A 12,642-nucleotide genomic window follows, 5' to 3' on the forward strand; every position below is an offset into this window, starting at 1 on the left:
CGTGCGCTCGCACACTCACTACGGAGTTGGGGGTGTCAGCTCAGGAGAGCGGGAATGTTGAGGGTGGCCCTGGGGAGGTGGGTCTGTCACAGGAAGTGGGCCTGGGGGCTAGCGGGCAGGCTCGCTGACGTGGGCTGTTTCTCCATCCACAGATGACAGGATCTGCTCGCCACCCTTCATGGAGCTCACGAGCCTGAGTGGAGATGACACGATGAGGCTCCTGGAGCAGAATGGCCTGGCATTCCCCTTCAGTGAGTACTACCCCCAAGCCCTGCTGGGCAGGGTGGGGTGGGGGCTGTCTGGGGCTCCCCGGGATGCACAAGGGCCCTGGCTGCCCAGGAGGGCTGAGCTCCGGGTCCTGCTCCCTCCTGTGCAGTGGAGATGGGTCCTCAGGTGCAGGCTGAAGGTGCTCTTCTGCTGGTCAGGCAGCATCTGTTCAGGCCACCCTGAGTGAGGATGCTGGCCACTGTTGAGCTAGCAGGTCTCCCCAGCTCCCACTGCAGGAGTGTCACAAGTTTCTCCCCATGCCTGCCGGGTCAGCCTCTGTGGGTAAACCACATCACTGATTTCTCTCTGCTTTTCTCTCCCTGCTCCATAGTTTGCAAAACCAGAGTGGCTCATGGCACCAACTCTCACGAGGTAAGTAGAGGCTTTGATTGCCCTCTCCCGCCATCACCCCGGGCCTTTGTCTCTGTAGCTCACAGCGTCTCTCTGGGAGCCTGCAGGAGTCCATGTGCTAGATCCCACCCCTGCTGCTTCTGCTCCCTGTCATGCTCTGGGTTGTGGCTCTGTACACTGTCTCCAGCCTCTGCCCATGCCTGTCCTGTCCCCACCCCCCCCACACCCTGTCCTGTCCCACACCCTGGTGGGAGGGATATGCCAGCGGTCTGCCTGCCCTGTTTGAGCCCTTGCAAGTCATACTCCAATTTGACCTGTCTGACTTTCCAACTCTGGTTCGTCAGTGTCTATCATCCCCTGGACACCCACTCTGTGCCAGGCACGGCGCTGGGCCCCTCTGAGTGCTGTTAACTGGAAAGATGCTACCACCCTTGAAGCCCTGCTAGCTCTGCTGCATTTAGAAGGGGACAGGAGAGGCAAGGGCACTGTTTGCCAGTATGTGGCGATTCCTCCACCCTCCAGGTCATTCCTTTATTTCCCCATGGGCGTTCCCAGCCCCACTCAGTGCTAGGGAAAGAATGTCTAAGATGTGCATCTTGCCCCAGTGCTAGAGACAGAATCCCAGACACACATCACACCTGTGAGATGTACAGGACCACAAGCAAAGGAGGCCTTCTGAGGGTGAGAGGACCAGATGGCCAGGCAGGGACTCTGTGCGGTCTCTCTTGTCCTTCCTGTCCTTGAAACCACATCCAGGACATTGCCCTCAGAGGCACAGCCCAGCCAGGGACCTCCCTGTTGGGCACATTGGAGGGCGTACTGGGCAGGAGACGCGTGACCCATTGGAGGGCACCATAGGGAGAGCCTGACCTTGGGCAGCCACACAGTCAGAAACAGTCCCCAGAACCTTAGGACAAAACACGGGCAGCCCCACAGCAGTGCCCTGTAGATTTCTGTGGTGCTCCTTACCCCTGGCATACATTTATGGGGAAACATCTATGCACAGACCGCATCAGTGTGACACAGCACATGGTGTGATGGGATGGGAGCTGTGCGCCAGAGGTATGCCTCTGCTCGTGGGCAGGAATGTGGGGGCAGCCCTTGGAAATCCTGGCCTGCTACAGAGGCCAGCTGCCTCCCAAGGTTGTAGAGTCGTCCCTGTCTGGGCCTGTCTGGGCTCCGGGCCAGGGATGAGCTCCCTGCCAGGCCCCAGGAGGGAGCAGGAATGCCTCAGAACAGCCAGAGTCCCATTGCCAGAGCCTGTGTTCCCGTCGCTGGCACCAGCATCTGCCGGCCAGCCTTCCACTAGCACCTGCTCCCTCTGTTGGTCAGGGCCTTGCATTTTTCTGAATGGAAGGGTGGCTCCGGTCATCATCAGTGTGATTAGACCATCCTGATGCAGAAAAGCTCGGCCTGCAGGAAAGGAACCTCCTCTTTCTTCACAAGGGGATTCCGGAAGCATGTAGACCTGGGAACGGGTCTGGCTCTGTGCACTGCTGCCTGTGACTTTGGGCAGATCACCCAGCTTCTCTGATGGCAGTTGTAGAGGATGAGGGTGTTGCCATGTACTGACATGAGGCCTGGTGCACTGGGAGGGAACCGGTTGCTGTGGAGCCTGCCAGGTCACTGCAGAGGGAATAGGGGTCCCAGATTCAAGTGAGCTAGCTCCCTCCTTGGCAGGAGTCTCAGCCTTCAGATGTGGGGTAGGTGTGTTTAGGGGAGGCTTTCATCCCTTCCTCTGGCTCTCGGAGTTTGGCTCCGTAATGTACACATGCGTGCATCCCTGTTTCCCCCACCCCCTCGCTCCTGACCCACCAGGTGCTGTCAGGGAGGGGCTCCTCTTCCCCAGGGTAGGGGGGCAGGCAGAGCCTCTAGGATTGGAATCTGCCCCACCCCGAGGGGGGGGGGAGTTTGTGTCCACTGTGGGTTGCCTGCCTCCTGGAGGCTTTAACATCAGAGGGATACCCTCTCAGGTGGGGTGTCCTCCACAGCATGAGTCTGGAGATTGGGGGGCAAGGCTCCTCACTGGTTCCGGGGGTGCCTAGAGATGTCAAGTGCAGCGGGGGTAGAGGACAGCTCCATGTACACGACTGGCTTTAAACGGGAAAATAAGGCTTTCTGATTCAGGTCTCTGCCTATACTGAGGTCTCCCTGAGCCCTACCCCTGAATCTCCCAGCCCCACGCCCAGCCAAAACCAACTAGTGTTGCCAAACTACTCTTTTCATTGTGTGTTCACAGAGCTGTTTGTTCTATTTCTAAGCCGGTATGGCCACACTGACCTGCTTGACAGTGAAATTACCAGCCCCCTTCTGTTAAACCACCAGCCAGAAGCCCAAAGCAGAGCGCCCCTGACTCTGTCCCATGGTATTTCCTATTGCTGTCTACAAGTGAGGGCGATGGAGCACAGGGCAAGGCCCCCACCTGTGCTCCTGCAGCTCCGTGGTGAGCTGAGGCTTGAGCTGTGCCTGGCTCGAGAGCCCTCTGTGTTCTTTCCCTCTCTTGGCAGAAGGTAACTCACAAACATGCAGTGCACACACTTGGTCCCCCATGTGGCCTGGATCTCTGCTTCTGCCCCACATGCTCAGTACCAGGAATATCGAGGTGCTGCTCGGTGACACTGGATGACAGGGACGGCAGCCAGTGCAGGCAGCCAGCTGTCCAGCCTCCATCATTCCTGGGCCCAGTCCTGGGCATCTGGTGGCTCCTTCCTGGGGCCTGTGGGCTGCAAGGGATTAGCAGTGGCCCCAGCTCTGGCAGCTGACACTGCAGCAGAGCTTGTTCTCCAGCTGTCCCTCTGCTCTCCCTACTTGAGTGGCCTACCAGATCATTCGGGGGCTGGGGGCCTTTGTCCCCAGAGAGTCAGGGACTCAGCGGCATGTTTACCATCTCTTAAGCATCCATATGGCTCACACAAAGTGTCGAAGACCAAGGCTGTGTGCTAGGCAGACCCAGTCACATCCCGAGCTCTGTCACCGTCCAACAAGCCAGTGAGCTTTTCGGGTCCTCAGTTTCCTCATCTGTAAAAGGTGTGCAGTAACCATGCCCACCTCTGAGGTGCATTGTGAGGGCACTACCAGGTGGCTCAGGTCACGTGGTCAGAACAGGGCTGGGCATGTGTGAGTGCCCAACCAGTGTGAGTGCTCAACCAGAGGCAGGCTGTGTCCGCACATGGATTTTGACCCAAGACTTTCCACCTCCCCATCCACTGCCTTCTGCTTCCTGCCTCTCCTGGATCTTTGTGGAGGAACCTCTGAGGAGGTCATAAGGACTGAGTGGTGTACAGCTTCCTGAATTGCAGTGTGAATACTGGAGTTGTGCAGTACACGGCCAGTTCAACCCTACAGGGAGAGCCTGCTAGTGCAGGACCTCAAAACCCCCACAGCAGGAGTGACTCAATCCCCAGGTGTTCTTCTCGAGTCTCACTCCACTCACCCTGGCTTGAGATTCTTTGTGGGGGTCCTCCATTCACAGGGATGTATGGTTCTTGGTGGCAGAGCTCTGGACAGTTCCCATGGCCCTGTGTCTGAGATTGAGGAGGCAGTGGACTCTGACAGCCCTTGGCCCTCTGTTTCCGCAGATGGCCATCGTGTTCAACCAGGAGGGCCTGAGTGCCATCCAGCCGCCCTGTGTGGTCCAGAACTTCATCAACCACAATGCCGTCCTGTACAAGGTGTTTGTGGTGGGCGAGTCCTACACTGTGGTCCAGAGGCCCTCGCTGAAGAACTTCTCTGCGGGCATGTCAGGTAACCACACTTCCCACCGTCTCAGGGGCCTTGTCTGTACCGCAGCACTGTCCCTGCCAACCTGTGTTATTTTGGAAGGGGAACAGGGATCGGGTGATCTGAGGTCAGAGGAACAGCATGTGGTGCGTGAGGTCTTAGAGAACAAGGTAAAACCCCCATCCCACCAGGTCACAGTAGGGGTTCCATCCTTCTGAACCACCATCAGCTCCAGGAAGCATTTGCAAGCTCTGCACACCCAGGATGCTTCCTGGGGCCCCATGCAGAAATGAGACTCACAGGAACATGCTGGAATGGACAATCAGCCCTTCAGGGAGGGGAGGGTTTGGCAGAGAGCCCCTCGTGGTTTGAGGGCCAGAGCACTGACTGCTTTATCGTGTCTCCTTTTGTGTTATTTGCTGCTTCTGCAGCCACTGAGGTGGATATGCGCTCCATTAGACATCGTGCAGGGTTACGGCATTTCCTGGCTGTGGGACCTCAAGCAGATACATGTGGGTACAGTCGCCCACATGCAGGGGTGAGGCCCAAGTCTGTGTGTTTTGGATCTTGAGTATCCCTCAGACATCACAGGGTGGTGGTGTTTGCAGAATGCTGCCATCATTTGGGCCATTTGAGGGGGTCCTCTGAGGAAGCTGAGGGGCTCCCCAAGCTCAGCGTTTTTTTCTTTAGCTGCTCCCCTGATACCAGGTGACCCTTGGCCCTTTCAAAAACTGAGACTAAGATAAGGATTTGCTGGTGTTGGGGCTACTCAAAAGAATGTTCTAGTGGTTCTGAAGACATCTCTAAGGCAAGATCCAGAGACCATTGGAACAGAGTAACAGCATCTTTGAAAAAAGCAGAGCTTTCTAAAAGGATTCCTTGGAGGATATTTGATTGTCCTCATGTGGTTTGCTCAGGCACGCCGTATATTCATCTCTGCAAGGGAACCCGCCATCACCAGATGCGTTGAAATACCGGACTGTCCTGTCTCCATCTGAGCAAACAGATGTGTCTTCTTAAAGTCTCTCCTGCTGGGATTGCCTGTCACCATCCCCTCGTGATGACTTTGAGCCACTCCTCTTGAATGAAGCTCAGCTGTTCCTGTCTTCCTCTGTCAGCTTTTCTTCCCTGGATGGCTTTTTTCTTCCCATTAACACAACACAGCAGATACTTAGGAAATGTACATCGATTTTTCACTTCCTTGCTGGGTGCAGGCAGACTCCCCACCGGACATGGGGCCTCAGGACTTCAAGGCTGCATTATCAGGGTTTCAGACACCCCCACTATCAGCCTGTTCCCCGCCCCTGTACACTGGGATGGTGGCATGATCTGGAGATGAGAGGACCACAGTCTGGGGGGTCTTTTTGTATGTGCCTATACATCAGCAAGAGGCTTTCTTCTAAATTGAGCGCTGGAAGAGACTTAAGTAGGTTCCCTGCCCAGCATTCAGCCCAACTTGGGGCCAGAACTCACAACCCTGATATCAAGACCTGAGCTCAGATGGAGACTTGGATGCTGAACTGACTGAGCCACCAGGGCCCCAAGAGACTATTTTTTTAAAGTCCTTGATCATTTTCCAGAGTTTTTAAAAATAGGAGCTTTAAGTCTGTGGAAAATGTATTAAGAGTGGTATTCCTTATGTAGATTGCTTTTTTCTTTTTTTTTTTTTTAAACCAAAATCCCTCTACTTATAAAAGAAATTTCTCACCAGATTTCCTTCCTTTGCGGACAAAAAGTATCCCTTTTTCCACTCCTTTACCTCCTGGTTGCAGAGGGCTGGGCCAGGTTCTGTCTCAGCACCGGGAGCCGTTAGCCAGCAGGGTACAGGCTCCATGTCCTGTGTCTTGAGCCGGAGGGCTCCATATCTGTGTGTCGTCTCCTGACCATTCCCAGGCTGCAAGTTTCCCATAAAATGTAGGCCAGGGCCAATTCAATGAGTAGATAAAACACACAGAGCTAATATAGAAATGTTTATTGTGCTCAGTAAGCGGACTTTCAGCCTGGCCATTCGTCTATCCCCAAAGCTGATCCCATGTCTGCAGTCTTCAGGGCAGCATGCTCAGGAGCTAGTGCTGGCTGTTCTCTTAATGCACGTGTTCTTTCCGGATCAGAAGCATAACTCCACCGCAGCCCTTGAAGCTGGACCAGTCAAGCAGGGGGCTCTGGGGCTCTGGCCTCTTTGCAGCCCCCACCCTGTCTTTCTGGTTCTCATTGCCCAGGGTGGCAGACCTACAGCTTCCCCAATCTGCACAGGGATCTGGGGCCTCCATGAGTGGGGTTCTTCAGGACCTGGGGAGGAGCCAGGGACACTGGCCTTCCCTCCATAACTATCATGCTCTATTGGTTTTTCAATTGCGCTTTTGGTTTTACTTGATAACATCTCTGAAGTCAGGTGTGTCTCAGAGCTGGTGGCACATTGCAATCCCCTTGGCTGAAATGGAAGCCAGGTTCTTACTGAGGGGGTTGGTGTTGGCTGTGCCCGCCACCAGGAGCACACATTCTCTGCCTACGGTTCACAGCTGGGGAGTTTGGCCCCCTCCACCCAGTGCCAGGATTGAGATGGGCACGTTTCTCAGTTTCCCTTTTGTGCAGGGGATTTACTTCTGTATCTTGACTGTGTGGACCTGGTCCCTTTCTCCTGCTCTCCTTCCTGGGCCTTTTTCCCCTTGTGGTACAGAAAAGATTGGTATCACTTAGCACGTAGAGCTGGGCTCAGCAGACTTTCCATGAAAGCCCAGATAGTAAATACTCCCAGCTCTGTCATAATTATGTAATGCTGCCCTTGTAGCATGAAAGCAGCTGTAGACAATATATGAGCAACTGGGCATGGCTATGTCCCCATAAAACTTGATTTACAAATGTAGGTGACAGGCCAGATTGGGCCTTCTGGGTCTGGTTTGCTGAGCTATCATCTGGAGTTTCTCAGTAGATGCCACATGTCCTTGACTCCGTTGTGTGCCCAGCCCTGGGCCTGGAACTGATCCAGTAGGGACCGAGGTGGTCAGCCAAGCACCCTGCCCCTGTACTGGTATTCTAGTGGGAGAAAGCACATATGTGGAAAGAAAGATTGATTCATTGTGGCACAGGTGAAAGGCTGTGGACCCTGGGCCACCACTGGGTGAGGGAGCCCCTTGGACAGGGCGGCTAGGTCCAGCTCCTCTATGGAGTAGAGAGGGATGTGGGATCTGGTGGGAGATCTGGGCCACAGTCTGCAGTGCTGACACGTCCTACCATTCCCCAGACACATTTGTGAAGATGAAGCAAACCAAGCCAAAGAATGGGTGGTCACTGCTCATAACTGTTGAGTTAGTGCAGTATCTGGGGATACTTGTTATTTACTCTCTTCCTTTGAACCTTTCTTATCTGTAAATTGGCCGAAGCACCCATATTCCCCTCATTGCCCTCCTGCCCCTGCAGGAGGGTGGTGGTAGTGGTTCTTCACTCAGGCTGTGTGTCTCAGAGCTGGTCTGGACCCAGGGAGGGCCTGGGGCACCAGGCCTAGAGTGCTGCTGTGATCAGGGTGCCAGGGCCTAGTCTGGTTCTTCTTTAGAGGGACTGGTTATCTTGAAGCCTCTGGAGGAAGTAGCATCAAAGGGCATGTGACCCATTCTGACCCATCTCGGCTTCCCAGTCTCCTGGGTCAGGGAGTAGCTGGAAGCTGCCCACACGCCCTCTGGGCCCTGCTGAGGCCATACAGGGGTCAGATGTGAGCAGAGGATGGGGCCCCCCTCCCCAGAATAGTCCTCTGGCCGGAGCTCTCAGGTCACAGTTACCCAGGAAGACAAGCAGTGTCCTTTGAAATGGTCACATTTCTGATTTGTCTTCCTGCCAAAAGATGCTGTTGCGTTGACAGGGTCTGTCCAGTTGAGTGGGGTGCCAGCCATGCCTTTCAAGTGCCTAGCTTTTTCCCTTCCTGGCATAGTTAGCACTCATGATGTTTTCCTTGTGGCTTCTGTAGGCTCCTCAGCCCCCCTGAACTTGGTAGTGTCTACCTGCTATGTTGCCTTTCACCACCCCTCCCCCACACCCCAGCTTGCTCTGCACCCTGGGGACCCTTCGGGTTGGGGAGAGGCCCCAAGTTTAGTGGGGTTGAGCCAGGCTGGACTGCAGGGTTAGTAGGTGTGCCTACAAAAGGCCAGAGCACCCAGCCCAGCTGCTTGAGCCCCACTCTGTCCTCCGGCCCCATGGGCCTCACCACCCCAGAGGGTTCCCTCTTCTTGACTCTCAGCGCCCAGGACTAAAGATCGGTGGGGCTGCTTGGCACAAGTCCCGCAGGGTGTTTATTTTCCCCAGGCTCCTCCCCAGGACCGTCTCTCGTGCCCCCCGTCTGGACTGGCTCTGGTCGGAGCGGCGGGAGGACTGTCGGGTACTCCGGGGCGGCCAGGGGCCTGTGTGCCCCACTAGCAGGAAGGATGCCAGGTACATCTCAGCGCCTGCCTGCTTGGCCTCCCGCCCGAATCACTTACTCATGCATGATTGTTGCGGCGCCTCAATCCTGGAGCTGGTGGGGGTCGTTGGCAATCAGAGCAGGTGCTCCCTGTGGCCTGGCTCCCGCACACTGTGGTGCTCAACCAAGGCCCTTCCGGTCCTGTACATAGGGGCCTGAGTCCCATAGATGAGCAATATGTCTAGGGCTGGGAGCAATGATGCCCTGCCCAGGAAGAGGCTGCCGGGCCACGTAGGGGCTCCTGGCCCAGGGCCCCATGTCATTCTTGGTGGGGGGCATGGGGTGATGAAGCTCATGGTTTTGTGATTCTTGCATTCATGTGCCCATGCTTCCAAGTGCCCAAGAACGTGTGACCGACCAGCCTCACTCCACGGAATGGACAGACACATCAGCTGCTTCCTGCTCTCATTGTTCTTGGGATGGTTCTGCCCTTCTGAGTGCCCCTCGGGAACTGAGGGTGTGGTGGGGATCGGGGAAGTATGGGGTGGGTGGAGGTGGAGGGTATCTCGGGGTTGTACCGGTTTCCAGAGCCAAACAGAAATTGTTCTGTATACTTTCTTGGATGGGTCCTATAGAAGCCAAGGTTCTGGTTTCCTATTTTTTCCCTATATAGTTGGGAAACAGCAGAACCCCTTGTATTTTTTTCCTTGTATTTTTTTTCAAAGATTTTATTTATTTATTCATGAGAGGGAGGGAGGGAGGGAGGGAGGGAGGGAGGGAGGGAGGGAGGGAAGGGGGGATGGGGGAGGGAGGGAGAGGCAGAGACACAGGCAGAGGGAGAAGCAGGCTCCATGCAAGGAGCCTGATGTGGGACTCGATCCTGGGTCTCCAGGATCAGGCCCTGAGCTGAAGGCGGCGCTAAACTGCTTAGCCACCCGGGCTGCCCAAACCCTTGTATTCTAAACACTCACCTGCCAAGTAGCTGCTCAGCATTTCTCAAGTGCTGCCCTGAAAAGGAGTTCCAAGGGCAAATACCGGGAGGGACAGGAAATACTGGATGAAAGACCCATTTCCTGGATATCTTGACTTTGGGCCTTTGACACTCTGGTACATACACTGCATTTCCTGCTCATTTAGCCACCTCGCTGTCCCTGCAGCCCCCTTTCTAGTGCCATGTCCATAAGACACACTAGACACACTTTGGAACAGGGCCTTCAGTGTCGGGGAAGCCAGATAGGGCACCCTAGGATGGTGGCAGAGGTAGGATCCTAAGGCAGCTGCTTTTGAACGGGAAGATGACTCAACCTGGGAGCCCTGAGTGAACATGTTTCCTGGCCATGGTGCAGTGTCTCCTTGGCGTGGGGCTGCCCAGCTTGCTGGGCCCGTTCTGCTGAACCGTGAGGCCACCTGGGCCGTTACTGGGGTGGTGCTGCCCCCTGGTGTCAGGGGATGGCGTCACCATCCCTGCCTTGACCTAACTCAGGCTCTTTCCTGTCTGCATTTTCAGACCGGGAGTCCATTTTCTTCAACAGCCACAACGTGTCGAAGCCCGAGTCCTCATCGGTCCTGACTGCGGTACGTTCTCTGTGCCGTTCTCTGTGCCGTGGTTGGCCTTCCCTCCCGACCCTGGGGGTGGGGTTGCCACAGGCGGTGGGGTGCAGGGCTGAGCTCCAGCAGAGCAGGGTGCAGGGCCCAGAGACCCCATTCCTTGCTTGCTGTGGGCCTCCTTGCTGACAGCCATCACAGCCACACCATGTACCCCTAGGTCACTCCTGATAGAGGATGTTCTGAGTGTCCTCCCAGAGTGAAGGCCTCCCCACACTCCTCCCCAGTCATGAGGAATTGAAGACCCACTTTCAAGTCTGCTTTTTTCCCTGATTTAAAAAAGGGATGGGAGGCAACAAGACCTCCATTTTCTTTTCTCTTTTCCTGTCCATCCGCAGCAGGCCCCTGCGCCTGCTCCTTACTCTCCTATGTGGGGGGCATGCACTTGCCTATTACCTCCTGCCCCCACCTCCAAGGCCACCTGTTCATTTCTTGTTTGTGTGGTTCCTCCAAGGAGCCAGCTGTGTGCTGAGGGTTTGACAGAGTACAGGTGTGGATGAGGACCTGGAGGGAGGACCAGTGTCCCTCAAGATGCTGATAGATGTTCCGCAGGAAAAAGCTCCATGGTCAGGGAAGCTTGGAGAACAACCAGATTTTAAACAGAACCTCTCAGTGCCTGGCTGTATGCACTCTAAGATATAAAAAGCTGTTTTGTGCAAGAAAAGCTTTGCTGGTCTTCTAACCTTCAGAGACTTCAGACTGACCTGGTTCTGTGGGGCTTTCTGAGAGGCTCTCAGACCATATTTGGCCAGTGACTCAAGTGGGGAGTAGCGGGGGGTGCATTCCACAGACGTCCTGGGAAGCTGTCCCTGCCGATCCCTGTGTGGCTCTCGTGGCTGTTAACTGACGCCAGAGGGTCCCAGGTAACTTCTGTAGATAGCCATTGCTCGGGCTGTTTCTTCATCTATGAAGTGGGAAAGCTTAGAGAGACTCCTGTCTCCCTGGAGGGTCCTTCATCATCTCCTCCCTCTCCTCAGCTTGTGACTGCCCTTCAGGAAGCCCCCAGGACTGATACCACATAAAAGGAGACAAGGGACATGCACTCAGCCATACCCTTTCTGTGCACACCCGCAGGCCAGCCTGACAGTTCCACCTCAGACTCGCCCCTGGCTCCCTTTCTCCCAATTGGAGGTCACTGAAAATGAACCCCACCCCAACACCTCACTTGCAGGCCCCCAAATGCCAGCATCAGACCTGAGTGCCACATGGTCACAGTGCGTCACTGAGCCTCTTTCCCCTTCCTGCCCCACAGGGTGGTTGTGGGATTTGGGGAGTTACTGGGTGCAGAGCATGCAGACAGTGCGGTGTGCAGGAAGTGCTTAGCCCCCTGTGCCCAGAGTGGGAGGGGTGGCCACCTCTGTCACCTCCCCATTTCCCAGAGTACCGTCCTAGCCTTGACGTTGACAGCCCCTTGACGTTATATTGTCCTCAGATGGCTGTTTAGATCATCAAACAGCTTTGGAAGGATTTCTGAGATGCCCTAGCTGAGCTGAGGAAGGGCTTTCAGGCGCAGTGTGTCAGGAGACTTGGTAACAGGACAGACAGAGCCCCCCTCGCCGGCATGCCTGTGCCACAGCCTCTTGGCCCCAGATCCCATGGCGCATGTGTTTTCATTACCCCATTAATTGGAGCAAGAAAACAAGACCCAGTGTACGTTGTGTACATTGCAGCTCAGGTTCTGCAGGAGGGAGCAGGCTGTGCCAGGGCTGCCTGGTGCTCCCTGACTTGGGAAGGACCCCGGACCACAGGTCCAGGGCCGAGCTACTGCACTGACTGACCTCTGACCAGCAAGAGGGGACCGCAAGGCGGAGCCGGGCTTGGGCAGGGGCTAAGTGACAAGAGCTCATTGCAGCCAGATTGGCACTGCCCCTTCAAAAGCGTTTCTGACAGTACGCCAGGCCATCAGGGTCGGGGCTTGGGGACCCACATGGTTGTGCAGAACCTGGAGTGTGGCTTTCACAGGGCCCACTGATGGGGCCCAGGGCGGGGCTCCTTGCTCTGTGCGTGACTGGAAGTTCTCGTCGGCTCTTGCAGCTGTCTGTGCTGGGTTAAAGGCCTGGTACCCCAGGGCTCTGACCCCAGCCCTCCAAATTCAGCATTATGGTTCTTTTTCCCATAACGTACACTATAGTCAAGTGAACAATTCTACCAAGTTCCAAGACATTTTCATCAGCTCAGAAGAAAACCGTGTACCCATTAAGCAGTCACTCCACCTTCCCTCTTCTTCCCAACCCCTGGCAAGCAGTAATCTGCTTTTCATGTCTGTGAACTTGGCTCTCCTGGACCTCTCATGTTAACAGAAGTATACAGTA

General features: G+C 55.3%; 1 protein-coding gene across 4 annotated transcripts in view; it reads left to right on the plus strand.

Annotated features, from left to right (window-relative positions):
• ITPK1 (inositol-tetrakisphosphate 1-kinase) overlaps positions 1-12,642 on the plus strand; it is a 165,487-nt gene that overhangs the window by 145,409 nt on the left and 7,436 nt on the right. For 3 of the 4 annotated variants that reach the window (XM_055333677.1, XM_055333679.1, XM_055333680.1), the window contains 5 exons: positions 153-251; positions 599-639; positions 4,197-4,362; positions 8,632-8,757; positions 10,233-10,300. In XM_055333677.1, coding sequence (XP_055189652.1) covers positions 153-251; positions 599-639; positions 4,197-4,362; positions 8,632-8,757; positions 10,233-10,300 — 500 coding nt within the window. The remainder of the gene's footprint in view (positions 1-152; positions 252-598; positions 640-4,196; positions 4,363-8,631; positions 8,758-10,232; positions 10,301-12,642) is intronic. The other variant, XM_055333678.1, reaches the window with a different exon arrangement.

The sequence above is a fragment of the Nyctereutes procyonoides genome, unplaced genomic scaffold (genome assembly GCF_905146905.1).
Source record: "Nyctereutes procyonoides isolate TBG_1078 unplaced genomic scaffold, NYPRO_anot_genome, whole genome shotgun sequence".
Classification (NCBI taxonomy): domain Eukaryota; kingdom Metazoa; phylum Chordata; class Mammalia; order Carnivora; family Canidae; genus Nyctereutes; species Nyctereutes procyonoides.